Here is a 23,141-nt window from a genome sequence, read left to right on the forward strand (position 1 = left end):
CCAAGACTTCTAGTCATATCTGTTATCCATTCCGGCACGTCCACTCTGATCGTTTGTCCTTACCAGTCCGAAATCCTCGGCTACCGCCACTAGAATCCTCCCTTCCTATAGTTTACTTCCAGTAAAACACTAAGCTCTCTTAACCCTAACGGCGACTTTGCGAAAGATAGCACCAAGCTATCCTTAGGTCCAGGCAACATAATACTAAAAGCATACGCTTACCTCTTGTTAGAGGATCCGACCCCGTCGCATCACGTGCATCCAAAGTACACACATGACCTGACTGTTGATTTTGACCCTCATCTTGGCTGTTACCACGATAGCAATTTCTGGCAATATGTCCAGGTATTCCACATGCATAACATTGACCATTTTCTTTCACCCGGTGAAGCTGGGAATTGTTGCTTCTTTTGAAGTTTTCTTGACCATGAGGATGTTGAGTGGCATGTCCATCCTTTTTGAAGATCTGGCCACTTGGTGGAAAATAACTCTCACGACCTCTGATACTTGTACCCTCGCGAGTATCTCTCATTAAAGTCTGCTTCTTAATGCAATCCTTCACCATTCTTACCTCGTTCACCAATTCTAAGAATCCCGTAACCTCCAATGGAGCCGCTACAGGCATGATATCTTCTCTCAACCCTACTTGGTACTTAATGCATTTCCAGCCTTCATAGGACTTAGGGGAACCCTGACTTATTCTCGAGAACTTACAAAGTTCCTCAAACTTACTAGTGTATTCAGCTATAGTCATGGACCCTTGCTTTAGCTGTAAGAACTCCAACTCTCTGGCCTTCTTTATTGACTCAAGAAGGTACTTCTTGTAGAAAGCTTCCTCGAATAACGCCCAGGTAATATTCACGTTCTGTTGGTGTATTAGTTGGCGCTTTCCTTTCTACCATTGTTGAGCTTCTCCCACTAGTTGATAAGCCGCATGTTCCACGAACTGGTCATACAGTACATGTTGAGTTAGCAATGCACGCTCCACATCTTGGAACCAGTTGTTGGCTTCAGTATGGTTTGTCGAACCATTGAAAACCGGTGGGTCAGCTTTCTAAAAAGCAGCTAGAGTTCTCAGAACACCTCTCAAGCTGTCTTCAGCACCCTCTCCATTTTCGCTTCCGTTTCCAGTCGGTTGGGCTAGCCTCTACACAACTTGCAGAGTCACAGCAACATTTGCTTCCATGGTGTTTACCAAATTCGCCATCGCTGCCATGAACTCAGCATGGTTATCATCCGGTTGCCCATTTCTACTCTCTCGTGAATGTACTTGACCTCGTCTGCGAGTGGCCATTGGGTTTCTTGTCTATTCCAAACAATCGATATCGAGGTGATCAGTCCCAATATCAAAAGCCTAGTGTTTCCATTATCCCAAACAAGCACTCACAAACAAGCATGCTAGGAAATATCAAGTAGATAACCTAATAGCATCAAAGAAGAAACACACAGAGTATGCAATAAAGCACAATCGGTCCACCCTCAGGCTCACGAGGACAAACCGCTCTAATACCACTAAATGTAATGCCCTAATTAGCCTAAGCTTTACCTCGTATCATAAAGCAAAGGTTAATCAGAGATTATGATAGTTCTAAGCTCATATATATAATAGATTAAAGAATTAGTATTATCTAGAAGTCTGATGAAAGGTATAGCTCAAAAATAGAATTTCAAAAGAGCAAAACGTACTAACGAAACTACTAACTTAAAGCACAAAGAATAGATACAGTATAACAAAATAACATAGTATAATATTATGAGAATCTAGTCACGGATCACGGAGTTTAAGCTGGCTAGGCATATATACAGACAAATAGAAAACTGACAGTAAAAATAGCTTATACAATTTTTGTTCTCTCAATACATGCCTCTAGGCCAAAAACAAAATACAAAAGTGAGAGACGTATACAAAATAAATCAAAGGACTAAAAAAGAAGTATCCGGATCCTCCGCTTCTGTCACCAACCAAAAGAGTCACCGAGGTGGGTTGCAACTTGCATCTGAAAAACACAACAGAAATATGGTATGAGAACCGGAGGTTCTCAGTATGGTAACAGTGCCCAGTGATGTAGGATATAAGACCCCAGGATGCCAAAGATATATATATATATATATCTTAACATAAATAAACAGGGTACTCTATCTTAAGGAATTTCTATTCTAACCAAACACCACTATCCCACAGCCTTCACCAACCTATCCTCCACGCGATCCCATCGCCACCGCCTTCCGAACCTCCTCAATCCAAGTAGAAAACACAATTACATACAATGCAAGTAAAACACAAGTAGTAGCATATAAGGCAAGTAATTCAAGTAGCAATTAAACATGTTATACAAATAGAAATACAATTAAAAGTTGGCAAAGCAATCAAACAGATAGAAAATGTACATGATGAATGCATGTTCTACTGGCTGTGATATCACATTGTCGGTTCAACTGCCAACCTGACACATCTCCCAGAGATGTTGCCTTTCGGAAATCATAATGGGAACCCCCGAGATATCGTGCTCAGATCACCGACCCAGATATAGTGCCGGCACACTATAGTGATTCCGAAAGGATGCGAGCAGGATACTCTTGCCTCAGACCTCACATCTCAACGTAAGCGGGATCTAACCACTATCCTTACGCTACCGGCACTACCTCGACAGGCGGGATCCAACCGCCGTCCCTGCTGGGCGTATAGCGTCTCATAATTTCAATATACAAATGATACATCAGTGGTTTTCCAAAAACACTTTCAATATCACATGGATCCTTCATCTCTTTCAGAGTCCTCGACTCATCTCAACCATTGTCAATTCAACATTTTCCTTCCTCCTTCCCACTCCATCGATCCCATCCTCAGTACAATAGAAACCTAAACCTCCGTTCGCTAATTTTTTATAATAAACATCAACTAAAACCCTTAGTCCATTTCCGATATTCCCATACTCAAAATTTAGTCCAAAAACCTTAAAATGGTATTATAGAAGCTTACAACTTTGTTGGGAAGGTGAAATAGTTAAAAATAAAGTTTAAAATTGTGAAATAGGGCATGTGCGTTCACACAGGGGTGTGTGTGCGCACGCCCAGTAAGATTTTGAAAGTGTGCGTGGGCACGGGGATGTGCGTACACACAGATACTAAAGTTTACAAGCCTGTTAACTCGCACATGCTGTGCGAGCGCCCCCAACAGATGACCCTTCCCGACTTGTGCGTGCGCACATGGTTGTGTGTACCCACAGGTCATAATTTTTCATTGATGTGCACGCGCACAAGCTGTGATAACGCTGTAAGCAGAGTGCCTTTTCCTGCCTGTGCATACTGATAAACCACTATTTTATGGTTTATATTGTGTTTAATTGAGTGGTTTTTATCAAATTCTTGCCCACTTATTCATATGATTTGCATGATTTTACAATTCCTTCCTAGTTTAGTTCTATGGTTGAAAACTTGCTTCCTAGAGATCTTTTAATTACGTATTTTAATTCTCCTTTATACCATTCGATGCCGTGATCCGTGTGTAAAAAAGGGACAAAATGCCCCAAAGTAAATGGCGATAGCAATGCATATGTACTGTACTCGAAATTAGGATGCATTAATTTGTGGAAAACATGGTTAATAGATAGTTAGATGTGGTATTATGATTACATGGATTGTCTAAATTTAGGTGGAAAATTTAAGTTAATTAAGGATTTAAATTTTAGTCCACTTGGCCAAATACAATCTTACCTTGACCCTAACCCCATTACAACCCTTAAAAGACATCTTGATATGTGTATCTGTGCATTAAATTTTTGTTGATTGTTAGAGGAAGAGCAAGCCTTAGAAAGTAAGATTAGTAGAGAATTGAGAGAATCGAACCTTAAACACCTGAGCGATTAGAGTGCATACACTTCTAGTGACAGTTCGATGCTCGATTCCTTGCTCCCTTCTTTCATGAGATATTTTCTTCTTGCAAGTTATTTGTACTTTATTTTATGATTTGAATTAGTGAAATCCAGTTCATATTTATTCTTGAAATATTTATTTACTTTTTCACCAAGTAGGTAGAATCATTTTAGCATGTAGTTGCATTCACATTCATAGGTTGCATTGCATGAGTCTTGCTTTTCCCTACTCATTTATTTTATCTCCTTAAGCTAAGCATGAGGACATGCTAATGTTTAAGTGTGGGGAGGTTGATAAACCACTATTTTATGGTTTATATTGTGTTTAATTGAGTGGTTTTTATCAAATTCTTGCCCACTTGTTCATATGATTTGCATGATTTTATAATTCCTTCCTAGTTTAGTTCTATGGTTGAAAACTTGCTTCCTAGAGATCTTTTAATTACGTATTTTAATTCTCCTTTATACCATTCGATGCCGTGATCCATGTGTTAAGTGTTTCAGGCTTCATAGGGCAGGAATGGCTTAGAGAATGGAGAGGAAGCTTGAAAAAAGGGAAGGAGCACAAAAAATAAAGGAGGCAACTAGCGAACAGCGACGCGCATGCATGGATGATGCGTGCGTGCGATTTGGACAAAATCACAGCGACGCGTACGCATGCTTGACGCATATGCGTGAATTGGAGTTCACGCAAACGATGCGAGCGCGTGCCTGACACGCACGTGTGGAGAGGAAAATCGTCAAACGACGCGTACATGTGACCGACGCGTACGCGTGACATGCGCGATCTGCAGAAAAATCAGGAAATGCTGGGGACGATTTTGGGCCACGTTTTGATCCAATTTTTTACGCAGAAACATAGAATAAAGCCAGAGAACATGCAGAGACTCAATTCATACTGAGACAGCTTTAATATACATAATTTTAGGTTTTAGATGTAGATTTTAGAGAGAGAGGTTCTCTCTTCTCTCTTAGGATTTAGGATTAGGATTTCTCTTAAAGGATTTAGGATTTCTTCTTCTCAATTTCCAGGTTTAATGTTCATTTTATTTATTTTCCCAAATTAATTTATGAACTTTTCCATGTTAGATTTGATTTCTTTTATTAATGCAATTTGAGGTATTTCAGATTTGATTTTTCTCCTTATTTTATTTATGAATGTTTTTAATTTAATTTAGATTTATTTTCCCCTTTTGGCTTTGGTTGAGTAATTAGTAACACTTGAGTTATCAAAGTTAGCTGTTGATTGAAATTGGAATTCTTTGCTGATTAATTTGTACTCCAATAACTCTAGTCTTTCTATAGGAGTTGACTAGGACTTGAGGATCAAATTAATTAGTCCACTTGACTTTCCTTTATCTTAACTAAAGTGGGAGCAGAGTCCGATTCTCATCACACCTGATAAGGATAACTAGGATAGGACTTCAATTTCTCATACCTTGCTAAGAGATTTTCGTAATTATTAATTTATTTTTCTCGCTATTTAAATTACTTGTTCCTTATTACAAAAACCCAAAATAAAATATATCTTTTTCCATAACCAATAATAAAACACACCTCCCTGCAATTCCTTGAGAAGACGACCCGAGGTTTGAATACTTCGGTTCATTATTTTTATTGGGTTTGCTTAAGTGACAAACAAAACTTTTGTACGAAAGGATTCTCTGTTGGTTTAGAAACTATACTTACAACGCGATTATATTTGTGAATTTCTTTACCGATAGAAAATCAATTCGTCAAAAATGGCGCCGTTGCCGGGGAATTGCAAACGTGTGCCTTATTATTGGTTATTGTAAATATTTGCTTTTTGATTATTTATTTGTTTTTATTTTTAATTTTTTTAGCTACTATGAATTCTCACCCCTTTGGCTATGAGTTTAGTTATAATCATGTTGCAGGAAGAGGAGATTATAACAGGAACATGCATCAAGGTCAAAACAATCAAATATGGAAGGAGCCACAAGGATCTGATCAACCCTTTAGGAAATAACACCTTCCAAGATACCATGGACCACGACCATTCCATAATGCATGTCAAGACAATAGATATGGTGGACCCCCTTGTAGTTACCAACAAGCCCCACCCTATGATTATGAACTACCTCCACAACATGCCTTTGAACCACCAAACTCACAAGCCCCTTTCCGCCATTCACCTCCATATGACCCTAACCCTCAACCACCATACCAACCACCTTATGAGCCATATGAACCATACATAGAACCACCCCCATTCTAATACAATTACTCTCATGAGCCACCACCTCAATATTCACCATCTCTGTGCCCTTACCAAGAAAAACCACCTTCCTACCATAAACCCTTTCTCCCAACAAATGAACCCTCCTATCCACCTCAACCTCCATTGGATACTAGCACTCTTAGAGTTATGCACCAAAAGCAAACATCCATGGAGAAAGCACTTACCGATTTAAACTCTGCTATACAAGCTCTCGTCGCCCAAATTGGACCACCGAATACCTTCAATAATCAACCCTCAAGCTCTAGTGCACTTTCTTTTCAACCACAAAATGATCTCTCCATCCCATCACCACCATCCATGGAAGAGCACCCACATCCATCAATCCAAGAGCAACATGATCCCAATGATGCTATTGACATGGAACAAGAGAGAAGGGATCATCTTCGCGAATCCATAGTTCATAAAGAGCTAGAGGAGGCACTAAAGGTGAATGTAGAAGAGACCTTTGCAGATGAAGGAGTAGTTGAAGGGAGTTGTCATATAAAAAAAATCATCAAGGAGGAGTACGATTTTATACTTAAACAACTAGACAAAGCAGCAATTATTAAAAAGGAAAATATGGTTGCAGACTTAGGAGATGTTGAACCTCCATGGGAAGGTCAAGTCATAGAGCCTCCTTCCAAAGTGTTTGATGTTGATGTTGAGGAAGGTGTACAACCTCCAAGGCATATCATAGTTGAAGACTTAGAAGAGGATAGTCAAGAGATGGAAATTCAAGAAGACGAAGCACAACCTCCCATGCCTTTGGTAAGCAATGAAGAAGAGATTGAATTGGAAGAAAGCTACCAAGAGGAAAAGGTTGATATTGAAGAAGCTTGCAAAGAGGTGAAAGATGTCAAAAAAGAGAACAAGGGAGTAGAGCTTGCAAGATCATTAGAAACACCTCTCCCAAAGCCATTACCATCCAATACAACATTCAAGTGGGTAAAATTCTTATCCTTAACCTTTACCTTCCCACTTGAATATGGGCTTCTAGAGACGGATGGTCAACTTAGAGCTCTTTGTGGCATTAAGAGCAAGAGGAAGATGGTTAGTGATTGGAGTTGTCAAGCAAGGTTCAACATGGTTGTATGCTCCATGTTGAAATGCAAGGTTTGGTGTAAAGCTCAATTGTATAGATCAAGGAAGCTGCTTGGATGCCTTAGTGAAAATTTCAATTGCGTGCCACAGGGATGGAATCATGATAATCAACAAGAAGACGGGTGTAAAAGTAAGATCTGGGACCCCGAAATTCATTCTGGCAATCAACACTCTTGGGGCCTAGTCATCTGCTTTAACTTGCTTGAAGGCTTTATGTGCCTAGTTTGGGATCCCGGAGGATATTAGAATTACAAACATTGGTGGAGATTCCTGGATGATTTCAAGCACAAGCCACCATAACAAAGGACTCCCCAAATATCCAACTTAAGGACTTTAACTAAAAGTGCTAGGTGGGAGACAACCCACCATGGTATAATCGTTCCTTTGTTTATTTTATTTTTATTTTATTAGTGTCATTCATAATGTTTGCATTAGCATCTGCATACTGCATTCTGCATTTTGCATATATACCAGAAAAAAAAACGCGTCCCACACGGGCGCGTGAACCACGCGCATGCGTCACATGCGACGCTAAACCTTACAGAGAGTTGCGCGGGAGCGTGGCTGGAGGCGTGCCTCAGGCACAAACATGCCCACGCGAATGCGTCCCTGACGTGTCCACGTCAATGGCAAAATCAGCCTTCCACGCGTATGCGTCACCCACGCATACGCGTGACCCTAAAAATCGGCGTAAAGAGGTGTTAGGCCGAAAGTTGTGCTGGCCTGGTGCGGGCACTGTGCCCAAGGCACAAAATCACCCACGCGTATGCGTCACTGACGTGTGTGCACCATTTTTAAATTTTGACCACCCACGCGTACGCGTGGGCGACGCTTACGCGTCACATGGTTAATGCGGTTTTCACGCGCATGCGTGCCCTGCGTGCGTGCGTCGCGCCCCGTTTTTAAATTCTTACTTCTTTCTTCTCTCCTTTCCTCCTCCTTTCTTACTTTCTTCTTCTTCATCCCTTAAACTCATCACTCTTCACTTCCATTCTATTTTATTTAATTTATTTGCATACTTTCATTCATTGCATTTTAATTTTGTGCATATTTTTATTTTTTTAAATTTATTATTTTTCCGTTGGTGTTAAATTTTCTTATTCAACTATTCTATCTTTTCTGGTATTATTTTGGTGCTTAGTGACTTGTTTGCCATTGTTGGGTAATATTATTTAAGTCAATGCTCATCTTTTATGATACTTGTATTACTTTTGCATTGACATGAGCTTATACTATCTTGCATTACCCACACTCTTAGCCCCTTTGTTGCAATTCTTGCACTATTGATATGCCATGTGCTTCTATTGTTTTCTCACTTGCATGTCGTAGCTACCATGTAATTGAGACCCTTATTATTTGGCATTAAACACCCATACTTTATTTGTTTTCTTATCTTTATTTTTGGATTACTTTTCTTTCCTTTCATCTTCTTTCAGGATGGCCACCGAAGAAAGGAAAGGAAGAACTTCTATATGGGACAATCGACAAGTCCATCTGCACAATCTTTGGAGAAAAGCATCAGTTGGAGCCACCCGTCCACTTGCACGTCTCAGCATGCACCGAGGACACTGCAATCTTTAAGTGTGGGGAGGTCGATACCGACTTCCGTGGGTTAGTTACTTCCTTCTCAACACCAATGTTTAATTTTCTTTGTTAAATTAGTTGTTGCATTTGCATGTTTGATTGCATGTTTGTTTGATTTTGTGCATATTTTACCATTTGGTTGCAGTAATATTTTATTTTTCAAGAAACTTTTTATAGCATTTCACTAATTTGAATTAAACTTTTTGAAAAACTTGTTTGAAGAAATTTTATTTTGGAACATGGTTTTAGAGCTCGAACACACAAAACCAGTGAGATTTTGAGCCTAATTGATTGGTTGCATCTTATCAACCAATATTTTATTTTTTTGGTGTGTGTTGTTCTCTCTAAAATTGTGATCTTTGTCTTGCTTGATTCTATATTTTCATTGTTTAATGTATGAATACACTTATAAGATTGATGCCTTATTTCACTGAGCTTACATACCCATATGGCCTTACCCTTCATTATCCCTTGCAACCCAATTTTGAGCCTATTTTACCCATTTGTCCTTTACTTTAGCTCATCACTAACTCTAAGCGGAAAACAATAATGTCCTTAATTTGAATCCTTGGTTAGCTTAGACTAGTGAGAGTGCTCATGAATTAAGTGTGGGAAAAAGTGGGTTTGGAAACGTCTGGTTTAAGAATTAGGTGTTGTATATCTTTATGAAAATGTAAAAGAAATGTTTAGGACATGTTCATGATTTCAATAATTTAATCATATGCATTGAGAAAATTAGAAAAAAATAAAAAAAATAAAAAAATAAAAAAAGAGAAGAAAAAGAAAAAAAGAAAAGAAAAAAGAGTAAAGAATAAAAAGGGGACAAAATGCCCCAAAGTAAATGGCGATAGCAATGTATATGTACTGTACTCGAAATCAAGATGCATGAATATGTGGAAAACATGGTTAATGGATAGTTAGATGTGGTATTATGATTACATGGATTGTCTAAAGTTAGGTGGAAAGTTTAAGTTAATTAAGGATTCAAATTTTAGTCCACTTGGCCAAATACAATCCTACCTTGACCCTAACCCCCTTACAATCTTTAAAAGACCTCTTGATATGTGTATCTGTGCATTAAATTTTTGTTGATTGTTAGATAAAGAGCAAGCCTTAGAAAGCAAGATTAGTAGAGAATTGAGAGAATCGAACCTTAAACTCCCGAGCGATTAGAGTGCATACACTTCTAGTCACGGTTCGATGCTCGATTCCTTGCTCCCTGCTTTCATGAGCTATTTTCTTCTTGCAAGTTATTTGTACTTTATTTTGTGATTTGAATTAGTGAAATCCAGTTCATATTTGTTCTTGAAAGATTTATTTACTTTTTCACCAAGTAGGTAGAATCATTTTAGCATGTAGTTGCATTCACATTCATAGGTTGCATTGCATGAGTCTTGCTTTTCCCTACTCATTTATTTTATCTCCTTAAGCTAAGCATAAGGACATGCTAATGTTTAAGTGTGATAAACCACTATTTTATGGTTTATATTGTGTTTAATTGAGTGGTTTTTTTTATTAAATTCTTGCCCACTTATTCATATGATTTTCATGATTTTACAATTCTTTCCTAGTTTAGTTCTATAGTTGAAAACTTGCTTTCTAGAGATCTTTTAATTACGCATTTTAATTCTCCTTTATACCATTCGATGCCGTGATCCGTGTGTTAAGTGTTTCAGGCTTCATAGGGCAGGAATGGCTTTGAGAATGGAGAGGAAGCTTGCAAAAAGGGAAGGAGCACAAGAAATAAAGGAGACAACCAGCGAACAGCGACGCGCATGCATGGCTAACGCGTGCGCGCGATTTGGACAAAATCACAGTGACGCGTACGCATGCTTGACGCGTACGTGTATATTGGAGTTCGCATAAACGACACGAGCGCGTGCCTGACGCGCATGCGTGGAGAGGAAAATCGTCAAACGACGCGTACGCGTAACCGACGCGTACGCGTGACATGTGCGATCTGCAAAAAATTCAGGAAATACTTGGGACGATTTTGGGTCGCGTTTTGACCCAGTTTTCGGCCCATAAACACAGAATAAAGCCAGGGAACATGTAGAGACTCAATTCATACTAAGACAGCTTTAATGTTCCTTTTATTTATTTTTCCAAATTAATTTATGAACTTTGCCATGTTGGATTTGATTTCTTTTATTAATGCAATTTGAGGTATTTCAGATTTGATTTTTCTCCTTATTTTATTTATGAATTCTTTTAATTTAATTTAGATTTATTTTTCCCTTTTGGCTTTGGTTGAGTAATTAGTAACACTTGAGTTATCAAACTGAGCTGTTGATTGAAATTGGAATTCTTTGCTGATTAATTTGTACTCCAATAACTCTAGTCTTTCCATAGGAGTTGACTAGGACTTGAGGATCAAATTAATTAGTCCGCTTGACTTTCCTTTATTTAGTAAGGGCTAACTAAAGTGGGAGCAGAGTCCAATTCTCATCACACCTGATAAGGATAACTAGGATAGGACTTTAATTTCTCATACCTTGCTAAAAGATTTTCGTAATTATTAATTTATTTTTCTCGCTATTTAAATTACTTGTTCCTTATTTCAAAAATCCAAAATAAAATATATCTTTTTCCATAACCAATAATAAAATACACCTCCCTGAAATTCCTTGAAAAGACACCAGAGGTTTGAATACTTAGGTTAATTAATTTTATTGGGTTTGCTTAAGTGACAAACAAAACTTTTGTACGAAAGGATTCTCTGTTGGTTTAGAAACTATACTTACAACGCGATTATATTTGTGAATTTCTTTACCGATAGAAAATCAGTTTGTCACATATGCACCGGTCTGTGCATCCGCACAGAATAAGATTTTCGCAGGGTTGTGCATTCGCACAAGGCTATGCGTTCGCACATATCAGAAATCCTGAAATTCTGCAACTTTGCAGAATTTCAGATTTTTAACACCAACTTTGAATGATCATAACTTCCTCTACAAAATTCCAAATTTTACAAACTTTATATCGAATTAAAACATTTTCAATGACCTTTAATTTCAAAAAATTTTCAACCAATTTTGAAAAACGAGGCATAAGTTATAATCAGACAAATTTCATTAAAAATCAACTTTTACCCAAAGTTCTCAATTTACCAATGCTCCCAATTCTCATACCCCAAACCAATCAAAACCATACCAAACTCCCCTCTACAGCACAATCTATCCTCTTAGTTTACTCTTCACAATTAATACCAATCTTTCCATCCAATTTCATCATTTTCATCCTCAATAATCAAGTATATATATAACACTCCAAACACATATCCACCAATCATCATTTTATCACTAACTACCTTCATCATCAACTCAACCAAGCTTCATATTATTAACCAACAATATTCATTCATCCAAAACCGTCATATCTCAACATCATCATTTAACATCAACAACAATATCAATTCATGGTACATCATAAACCAACCAATCATCAATAACATATCAATTTTCAAACCTATCCTATGGGTCACAAGCCTAAGTGTCCATGAATATTATATACTACATAGAGAAAACCGAAACCATACCTTGGCTGATCTCCAATATGCACCAAAACCCTGCCCAAGATAAGCTTTCAAGCACAAACTAAGCCACCAAGGATCTCCAACAAGCATCAACAATCATCAACAAGCTCCAAACATCACCATAAACAAGCTATATGTACATAAACCATCACAAATCAACCTAGGGCTCATTATAAATTGAAATTTCACAAGAGTTTCAATGCCTCTTACCTTGCCCAACAGTTTTAGAAGCCAAAACCAACATCAATCAAAGGCTAGAGTGCACCTAAACACCCAAAAATCACGAAACCTCACTTTGCCAAAACCTTAAAAACTCAAAACTTTGAGGAGAAGAATAGAAACAATTTCGTGGTTACCTCTCCAGTTTCTTGTATGGCTTTTGTAGAGCTCTTCACAAGAAATGCTTGGCCGTAAACGGTGCAGCGATCGGAGCTCTGTAGCTCAAGATATGAGCTTGTGAAGATTGAAGTGAATAGTGCTCAAGGGTTTCTCCTCTTCCCCTTCTCTTTCAGCTGAGTGTGTGTGTTATGAGTGTGTTGTGGGTGTTTGGGTTCATTAATGAACCCTTATATATGTTGGGCATGGGTCCAACTCGGGCTCGATCCAACCCGTTAGCGTTTTTAGTCCGTTTGGCCCAACTTTGGGCCAAACCTTTAACACTGACGCCCAGTTTTCCATCTCTAATATTTTTCTAAGATTTCCGGCTATTTTCACCGTTTCTCGCACAGCACCGAGAAGACTTGAACCGGTTCAACTGGTTCGACTGTCGGTTTGCGGTTTTCACGGTTTTTCGTAGAAAACATATTTTCTGACTCAGAAAGACCTACTGAGTCCAAAAATCATATTTAAATCCCCAAATTCTCATCCTAACTTTCTGGAATTTAATTTGGGCAGTTAAATGATTTTATCCATGAAAAACCCGGTTCTTACAATCTATCTTACAATATTAAAAGCAAAGGCAATCATTCTTTATGTAATAATTTGTTAAAGGAACTTACTTGCAAAGTGAGATGTCTCTGTAGATGGCATTTAATTTACAAGAAATATACCAACCACTAATTATGTGATTCTAGTAAGTATATCTACATTCTCTTTTACCCAACCAACTGTTTATTGTTAAATATACTTTTTAGAATGCAAGTTTTGGAGTTGAATTAGGCTAATGCAGCAATGTAGGTGTGTAATATAGGGTGTTGCAATCCACCTTCTAGTTAGAGTACACTTTGTTTAATTTATAAATATGACATTAACCTCTCATAACTCATATGTTTCTAACTAATTGCCTAGAGGATGTTATCAGTATAATGATCTATAAAATGATTATATCTATTATTTTTCTGAATGGTTCCAAGTTGTCACATTGTTCAATAGACAAGTTGTTCAGTACTGGAAATTTTATTTCTTTAGTTCAAGGATAGAAACTCTTGAATTTTCGATAGTCTAAAAAATTTGATGGTTGCCAGTTTTGAAAAGTAAAAAATTTGTTCACCACTGTTGTTGGAATTTTCTTCCTTGATGGCTACAATTTCCATCAATCGAGAGCAATTCAAGACCACAAGCTCTTTAAGATTTTTTTCAAGTGTTTTGGCGACAGGAATAGAAAATATGTTTTCCAACCTTTTTATAATCTTGAACCCATATCTTATGCAAATTGTTTAACATAAGAACCCACTTTACTCCCACACAATGTAGATTATTGATAAACCACTATTTTATGGTTTATCTTGTGTTTAATTGAGTGGTTTTATCAAGTCTTTACCCACTTATTCATATGAACTGCATGATTTTACAATCCCCTCCTAAGTTTATTCTATGGTTGAAAACTTGTTTCCTAGAGATCTTTAATTTGTGTATTTCAATTCTCCTTTATACCATTCGATGCTATGATCTGTGTGTTAAGTATTTCAGGCATCACAGGGCAGGAATGGCATAGAGAATGGAGAGGAAGCTTGCAAAAATAGAAGGAACACAAGAAACTAAGGAGATAACCAGCAAGCATGACGCGCGCGCGTGGCTCACGCGAGCGCGTGGAATGGAGAAAATCGCAGCGACGCGTGCGCGTGCCTGACGCGTACGTGTGACTTGCGCGATCTGCAGAAATAATAGAAAATACTGGGGGTGATTTTGGGCCGAGCTTTGACCCAATTTTCGGCCCAGAAATACAGAATAAAGCCAGGAAACGTGCAGAGACTCAAGACACATCAGCACACATTCTCATTAGGATAGTTTTAGGATTTTAGATCTGAATCTATAGGGAACTACTCTTCCTCTAGGTTCTCTTTACATTTATAGTTTATTAGTTCTATGCTTTTTGCCTCAGATATTGAAGAGTCATCACCTCCGTTGAAGATACTATTCTAGTTTGTTTCCTTACTTGCTTTTTTATTTATTGCATATTCTTAATTCTTGTTTAAAGTGGTAAATGGATTATTTTCCTGGATTGTTGACACAGAGGATTACTTTTATTTTTAATTAACTTTCAAGTCTCTATTTTATTTAATTTATTATGTCTTCTTCTTATATTTTTCTGAGTATTATATTCATGTCAATGGAGTAGATTTCCTACTTGACATGGGGGTTGATTAAAAGGAGACACTTGAGTTGGAAGGCTTAAGTGAAGATTAAATTGGAAGTTGTTGGCGAGTTCTGCATTTACTAACGCTTGACCTTCCCAAGGGAGAAGACTAGGATTTGCGAATAAGAGTTAGCTCAATCACTTGACTTTCTTTTATCTAGTAAGGGTTAACTAAGTGAAAACAACAACCTTTTTGATACTACACCTAAGAGATCCCAACAAGGATAGAACTTCCAATTGATTATTCCCGCAGTCAAGGCCTTTTTATTTAGAATATTAATAATCATTCTTAGTTTTTATTTCTTTAATTTACAACTATTTAATTGCTCATTATCCAACTCAACTCTCTTGAAATCCCCTAATTAATAAATTAGCATTCTCTCTGCAACTCGTTGGGAGACGACCTGGGACTTATACTCCAGTATTTTATTTCTAAAATTTTGTGACAACTCTTTTAAATTGATACGCAGAATCTTCATTGGTTAAGAGCTATACTTGCAACGCTGTTTTTTCTATAAACTCTTGATCGGTGATTTTCTGCCACATCAATTTTTGGTGCCATTGCTGGCGAGTTGCAACAGTGTGCTAATCTGTTGGTTGGATTTTTATTTTATTTGCATTTTATTTTATTTTATTTTTTTACCATGAGCTGTATGTCTCTTTCATTGAATGACGCGTTCAGTACCTGATCCGAGTCTACCCGTATTTGATCCTGAAATTGAAAGAATTATCTCATATATAAGACGGGCTCAGCGTTGGTTAGTCCTTTCTAAGGACTAATTTGAAACGTCATTTAAGGAAGAAACAGGCTCTCTTTCTACTGATTCGGTTGATTTGAGCGCAGAGGACATGGCAGCTCCCAGGAGGATTACTTTTCAAGAGGCAGGAGCTCCAAATTTTACATTACCACCTTTCCAAGCACATAATCCAAATCTGGGTGTAGATATTGAAATAAAAATTGCACTAATTAATCTATTGCCGAAGTTTCACGGCTTACCTGCTCAAGAGCCTCTCAAGCACCTCAGAGATTTTCAAATAGCCTGTTCTACTGTTAGGCGTAATGGTGCGACTGAGACTTCTATTTTGCTAGCCGCTTTTCCGTTTTCTCTTGAGAAAAAAGCGAGGGAGTGGTACTACACTCAACCGAAAGCAGTTGTTACTAACTGGGATATGCTCAGAAGAGAATTCCTAGAAAAATACTTTCCAGCTGAAGTTACTGATAGACTAAGGAAAGAGATTTCAATGATCATCCAGGGCAAATCCGAGACTCTCTACGAGTACTCGGAGCGCTTCACTAATCTCCTAGACCCATGCCCCCACCACATAATTGACAAGTTGGTGTTGATCAGCTACTTCACACAAGGCATGAAGCCTCAGGATAAGACTACATTAGATTGTGCAAGCAATGGTTCTCTGAAAAAGTACAAGACCACAGATGAAGCATGGCAACTGATCGACGACTTGGCTGAGTATGCTCGAACTCACAAGTGCAACAGGAATAACCACCCCAAGGCCGTGGCAGAGGTTTCCTCTTGCAACGAGAATACTGCTCTCACACAATCACTATGTGAGATGACCAACCTACTGAAGCAGATACATCTGGGCCAACAACAGTCTCAACTTCCTTCACCACAACCTAGTCAACAACTGGTTCCTCAGAGAGTATGCGGAATATGTGCTGATTATAGTCATTACATTGATGAATGTCCACAGCTCCAACATGAGGACAAAACCTTGGCAGCTACTCATAATTTTTATGACTGCCCGAATCAAGGATACTATCAACAAGGCAGCAACTATAACCAGGGTGGAAACTTTAACCAAGGTTGGCAGGACAACTCCAACCAGGGTTGGAGAGATAATTCCAACCAGGAATGGAGGGACAACTATAATAGAGGAGGCAGAGACAACAATAAAAATCAGAGGTGGAATAATAACAACAGACAGCAGAATTAGAACCATCCTTACAGAGCACCTCACCAAAGGCAGTCCCAAGCACCACAGAACAACCAACAGCAGACCCCTCAGATTACTTACCCCCCTTCCTCTTCCAATGACGAGTTGCTACACTCTATTGATCAAAGGTAGAAGACAATGGAGAACAACTTCACTTCTACCTTGAACGTTCTGAACTCTACCTTGCAAGCAATTATATCACAGATTGGATCACTAAATAACTCCAACAACTAGCCTTCAAACTCCAGTGGAATTCCCTCTCAACCTTTACCCAACCCCAAGTGGGATATCAATGCCATCACTTTGAGATCCGGAACTACACTGCAAGAGAGGAATTCGGAGGAGCCAAGCTCACTAGAACACACCCCAATAGAGGACATGGTTGAAGTGGAGGAAGTTGAAGAAGAAGATGAAGTGCAAAACTTGGTCGAAGAAGAAATACTTTACCCCGGAAATGAAACACCAAAGGAAGCAGAAGCTGAAAATGGTGCCATTCCTATCCCATTTCCACACCTTACACGGAAATCCAAAAAGCAGATGGAACTTGATCCCAAAATGGTAGAAATTTTCAAAAAGGTTGAGGTAACTGTTCCCCCTTTTTTATGTTATTCAACAAGTACCTAAATATGCAAAGTTTCTGAAAGATTTATGCATACACAAAGATAAAATTTATGAATTAGAAACTATTCCTTTAGGTAGTTTTATATCTGCTTTAATGGGAGGTATACCTGAAAAATGTAGTGATCTAGGTCCATGCATGGTTAACTGTACCATTGGAGGTGTATTATTTTCTGACTGCATGTGTGATTTAGGAGCGTGTGTTAGTATAATGCCATTGTCTATATATGATGCTTTGAGGCTCTCTCCCTTAAAAAGGTTGGCAGCTTGTTTTGTGTTAGCAAATAAAGCATTATTACAATAGTTGGAATTGCTGAAGATGTATTAGTGAGCATTAAGGGGCTCACATTTCCCATCGACTTCTATATCCTAAAAATGCCCCCTAATGACTCAGGAAGACTGTCATCAATCCTGCTTGGAAGACCATTCCTGAAGACTTCAAAGTTCAAGCTGGATGCATTCTCAAGAACTTACTCCTTTGAGATAGATGGCAGAACAGTGAGTTTCAGTTTGAATGATAAGCACCCTCCGGAAGACCATTCTATCTTCCAGTGCGATGTCATTGATAAAACTGTAGCTGATGTTCACCAAGAAGAAGTAGAAGAGAAGCACTTGGAGCAAGGTCCAAGTGTGGGGACACCCTCTGAACATAATGAGGATGCTTTGCCATTCTAAATAACCCCGGATAATCTAGACCTAGCCATGAGCAGAGATCAGAATTGAAGCCCCTCCCTCCACACCTCAAGTATGCTTACCTTGAGGATAATCAGAAGTTCCTAGTTATCATTACAAGGGAACTCACTTCCCAACAAGAGGAGCAGTTGCTCAGTGTGCTGAGACAAAACAAGAAAGCAATTGGGTGGAGCTTGGCGGATATAGTAGGGATCAGCCCTCAAGTTTGTGAGCAAAAAATATTCTTAGAAGAGGGATCAAACCTTGTCCGTCAACCCCAAAGAAGACTGAATCCCATCATCTTAGAGTTTGTCAAGAAAGAAGTAACCAGGCTACTTGAAGCAGACATCATCTACCCCATTTCATATAGCGAATGGGTCAGTCCAGTACAAGTGGTGCCCAAGAAGTCTGGGGTCACAACAATAAAGAATGAGTATGGAGAGCTCCTGACAACTAGAGTGCAAAATTCATGGAGAGTTTGTATTGATTACAAGCGTCTCAACCAAGCCACTTGTAAGGATCACTATCCCCTGCCATTTATTGATCAAATGCTTGATCGCTTGTCAGGTAAATCCAATTACTGCTTTTTAGATGGTTATACAGGCTATTTTCAAATTCATATAGCTCTTGAGGATCAGGAAAAGACTACTTTTACATGTCCATTTGGGACTCATGCTTACAAGAGAATGCTTTTTGGCTTGTGCAATACACCAGCTACTTTCCAAAGGTGCATGATGAGTCTTTTCTCTGATCTTTTTGAGAATTGTGTGGAGGTTTTTATGGATGATTTTAGCGGATATGGTGATTCTTTTAGCCTTTGCTTGGATAGTTTATCTAGAGTATTAGACAGGTGTGTTAGTTCAAACCTTATATTGAATTTTGAAAAGTGTCATTTTATGGTGAAACAAGGGATTGTTCTAGGACATGTTGTCTCTCATCTGGTATTTCTGTAGACCCAACAAAGGTAGATGTCATTTCTAGTTTGCTTTATCCCTCCTCTGTGAGGGAAGTCCGTTCGTTCCTTGGCCATGCAGGTTTCTATAGGAGATTTATTAAGGACTTCAGTAAGGTAGCTTTACCTTTATCCAGACTACTGCAGAAAGATATTGAGTTTGAGTTCAGCGAGGATTACATGCAAGCATTTGATAAACTGAAGATCACCCTGACTTAAGCTCCAATTGTGAGAGGACCAGACTGGAGCCAGCATTTTGAGATTATGTGTGATGCCTCTAACCATGCAGTAGGAGCGGCACTGGCTCAGCGCGAAGGTAAGGATCCTTTCGTAATAGCTTATGTGTCTAAGACCTTAGACGCTGCTCAGTCTAATTACACTACTACTGAAAAGGAGCTTCTTGCTATTGTTTTTGCTTTGAATAAATTCCGAGCTTATTTACTTGGTACTAAGGTAGTAGTGTACTCAGACCATGCAACTCTAAAATATTTATTAGCTAAAAAAGACTTCAAACCAAGGTTGATACAATGGATACTGTTGTTGCAAGAATTTGACTTAGAAATTAAGGATAGGAGTGGTAACCAGAATTTAGTGGCAGACCACTTGAGTCGCCTTGAGCACATTAAGGATGACTCCACTCCTATTAATGATGCTTTTCTATTTGATAGCTTGCATGCAGTATCTGAAGTAGCTCCTTGGTATGTACCTGTAGCTAATTATCTAGTTAGCCATACTTTCCTTCTCAATTTTACTAAGCATCAAAGAGACAAGCTAAAAAGCGAGTCAAAATATTATATATGGGATGATCCATATTTATGGAGGTGTGGCGCTGACCAGGTAATTAGAAGGTGTGTACCTCAATCAGAATTCCAATCCATTTTAGAGGCCTGCCACTCTTCTGAGAGTGGAGGACATTTTGGCCCTCAAAGGACAGCTAGAAAAATTTTAGACTATGGATTCTGGTGGCCTACTCTTTTTAAAGATGCTACTATCTTTTGTAAATCTTGTTCCCCATGCCAAAGGTTTGGTAGTATATCCAAGAGGGATGAGTACCTCAATAGATTATGCTTTTCTGTGAAATTTTTGATGTTTGGGGTATTGACTTCATGGGTCCATTTCCAAACCCTAATGGTTACCTTTACATACTGTTAGCTGTAGATTATGTTTCTAAATGGGTGGAAGCAATTCCTACCCGTACTGATGATGCTAACACTATTGTTTCCTTTGTTAGAAACCATATTATCTGTCGCTTTGGATCACCACGAGCAATCGTGAGTGACCAAGGCACTCACTTTTGTAACAGGAGACTAACAGGATTACTGAAGAAGCATGAAATTGTTCACAAAGTAGCAACAGTTTATCATTCCCAGACCAATGGACAAGCAGAGGTATCTAACAAAGAGATTAAACGCATTCTGGAAAGGATAGTAAAGCCTCATAGGAAAGACTGGAGTGCCAAGTTACAAAATGCGCTCTGGGCATATCGAACAGCGTACAAGACACCTATTGGGATGATCCCCTTTCGCTTAGTGTACGGTAAGGCTTGCCACCTTCCAGTAGAAGTGGAACACAAGGCCTTCTGGGCTATAAATGAATGCAACATGAATTTTAAGGAAGCTGGTGCTGAAAGGAAGCTGCAACTAGCAGAATTAGAGAACCTTCGCCTAGAAGCATATGACAACTCCAGGCGATACAAGGAAAAGATAAAGGCCGTCCATGACAAGCACATTAAAAGGAGAGAATTCAGACCAGGGGAGTTATTTCTTCTTTACAACTCCAGACTGAGGCTTATGCTAGGCAAACTGTGATCAAGATGGGAAGGTCCCTACAGAGTAGAAAAGGCAGAGCCATACGGAGTTTTTCACCTGCGTCATCCTTCTAGCTCCAAATTCAATAAGGTTAATGGACACCACCTAAAGCTTTATCATGGTAAGAAGATGAAGGATCACAAAGAGCTAGAGGTCTTCCTCCTGGAAGACCCACCAATAAAAGCAGAACGAGCCTAAAGACTGTCCAACTTAAGGACGTAAAAGTAAAGTGCTAGGTGGGAGACAACCCACCATAGTATGATCGTTCCGTTTCAGTCTCAATTTTCTTTTTTCATTTTCTGCTTTATTTTTTCTTAGTAACTCTTCTCATAATCTCTACACATAGTTTACATTGGCATTCGCATTCTGCACATATATAAAAAAGGGGTAAAGAGCATGCAACGCGCAAGCGTCGCTGACGCGTACGCGTCATATGTGCTTTCGTAACACGAGGAAAAGAAGCAGAAAGATATGTGGGAGCTTGGCTGGAGGCGTGCCATAGGCACAAACACGCCCACGCGAATGCGTCCCTGAAGCGTCCGCGTCACTTGCAAAATCAGCCTTCCATGCATGCGCGTCACTCACGCGCACGCGTGACCCTGCGATATCGACGTAAAATAAGTGTCTGGCAGAAAGTTATGATGTTTAGAGCTGGAAATGTGCTGGAAGCACCAACCCCATCACGCGAATGCGTGCCCCACGCGTCCTCGTCATTATTCAAGTAGAGGCCATTCACACGTGCGTGTCAGCCACGCGCACGCGTCACTCTAAATTTTGGCAATGTGCGTATGAATCAGAGACTTGTGTGTGCACGATGCTGCTTTCGCGCCAATAACACAAATCAGGTCACGCGTATGTGTGACCCACGTGTCCGCGTCACCTGAACTTATCACAAACCATGCGACCGCATGCCCCACGCGTCCGTGTCACATTCGACGCACAGCTTATCCAGATCAGCGCCAGATATCTTATCTTTTCTTCCCCAATCCTAATTTCTCTTATCCCTTCTTATTTCTTTCTTCTTCCTTCTTTCTTCTTTATTCTTTCTCACTTTTCACTCTCTCCTCCCTTATTTTTCACATCTATTATCAAGGTTCTTTACTTTTCCATTATTCTTTTTCTTTTTATTTTTTTCTTCCTTTTTCTTTTTCCTCTCATTATCTACATTTTCTTTTTCTTTCTTTTTCTTTTTATATTCTTTTGATTGGTGTTAGAAATTTAATTGGGTGATTGTTTTCTTCTATATCTTGCTTGTGAGTGTATTAAGGAACCGCTTGACAATTAAACATTACTTCTTAAAAGGGTTGCTTGCATGTTCACTTTAATACTTTCAATAACATATTTACCACGCATGCTAAGTGTTTGTGAAAAAGCCTGTATGGCATTGTGCATTATTTTAAATTATTCTACCACTCTAACGCCTATTTTTTCACAAAATTCCTTTTATATTTTATTGATTAAATATAATTGTCAATACAAAACAGATTGTTAGTTTGAAAGAGTTGATAATCTAACTTGGACATTTAATGCTTGATCTATGCTACTCATGCTTTTGCCGGCATGCCAATAAACATCTTGCATCTAATTGCCATCACATACACTTGCTATGTTTCCATTGATGAACTGATCACATGTAGTCATGACCATGTGTTAACGACATCCTTCTTTACCGTGCATTGATTATCCCTTATCCTATCCTCTTCCTTGCTCTAACCCTTGAAGTTTTAAAGTACTTACCTTTTCCCTTTCAGGATGGCCACCAAGAAGGGTAAAGAGAAAGCTACTCCCAAACCACCAGCAAGGAAAGGAATAAAAAGAGCACTAATGGCACTCTCTATACTGTGACATAAAGGATTCCACATTTTCTTGTTCCCTTCTCTTTCTTATGAGCAGGAGCAAAGACAAAGGCATTCTTGTTGAGGCTGATCCTGAACCTGAAAGGACCTTGAAGAAAAAGCTAAGAGAAGCCAAAGCACAACTCTCTTTAGAGCACCTGGACGAACTCTTCAAGGAAGAAGAACAAATGGCAGCCGAAAACAACAACAATGCCAACAATGCAAGGAAGGTGCTGGGTGACTTTACTGCACCTACTCCCGACTTCTATGGGAGAAGCATCTCTATCCCTGCCATTGGAGCAAACAACTTTGAGCTTAAGCCTCAATTAGTTTCTCTAATGCAACAGAATTGCAAGTTCCATGGACTTCCATTGGAAGATCCTCATCAGTT

General features: G+C 38.9%; 1 protein-coding gene across 1 annotated transcript; it reads left to right on the plus strand.

Moving 5' to 3' along the window:
• Nucleotides 1-15,758: 15,758 nt before the first annotated feature.
• LOC107489277 (uncharacterized) lies at nt 15,759-16,865 on the plus strand. Its single transcript, XM_016110031.1, has one exon. It carries the CDS (start codon nt 15,759-15,761, stop codon nt 16,863-16,865), a length of 1,107 nt encoding a protein of 368 aa, XP_015965517.1.
• Nucleotides 16,866-23,141: the final 6,276 nt, after the last annotated feature.

Source organism: Arachis duranensis, chromosome 5 (assembly GCF_000817695.3).
Source record: "Arachis duranensis cultivar V14167 chromosome 5, aradu.V14167.gnm2.J7QH, whole genome shotgun sequence".
Classification (NCBI taxonomy): Eukaryota; Viridiplantae; Streptophyta; class Magnoliopsida; order Fabales; family Fabaceae; genus Arachis; species Arachis duranensis.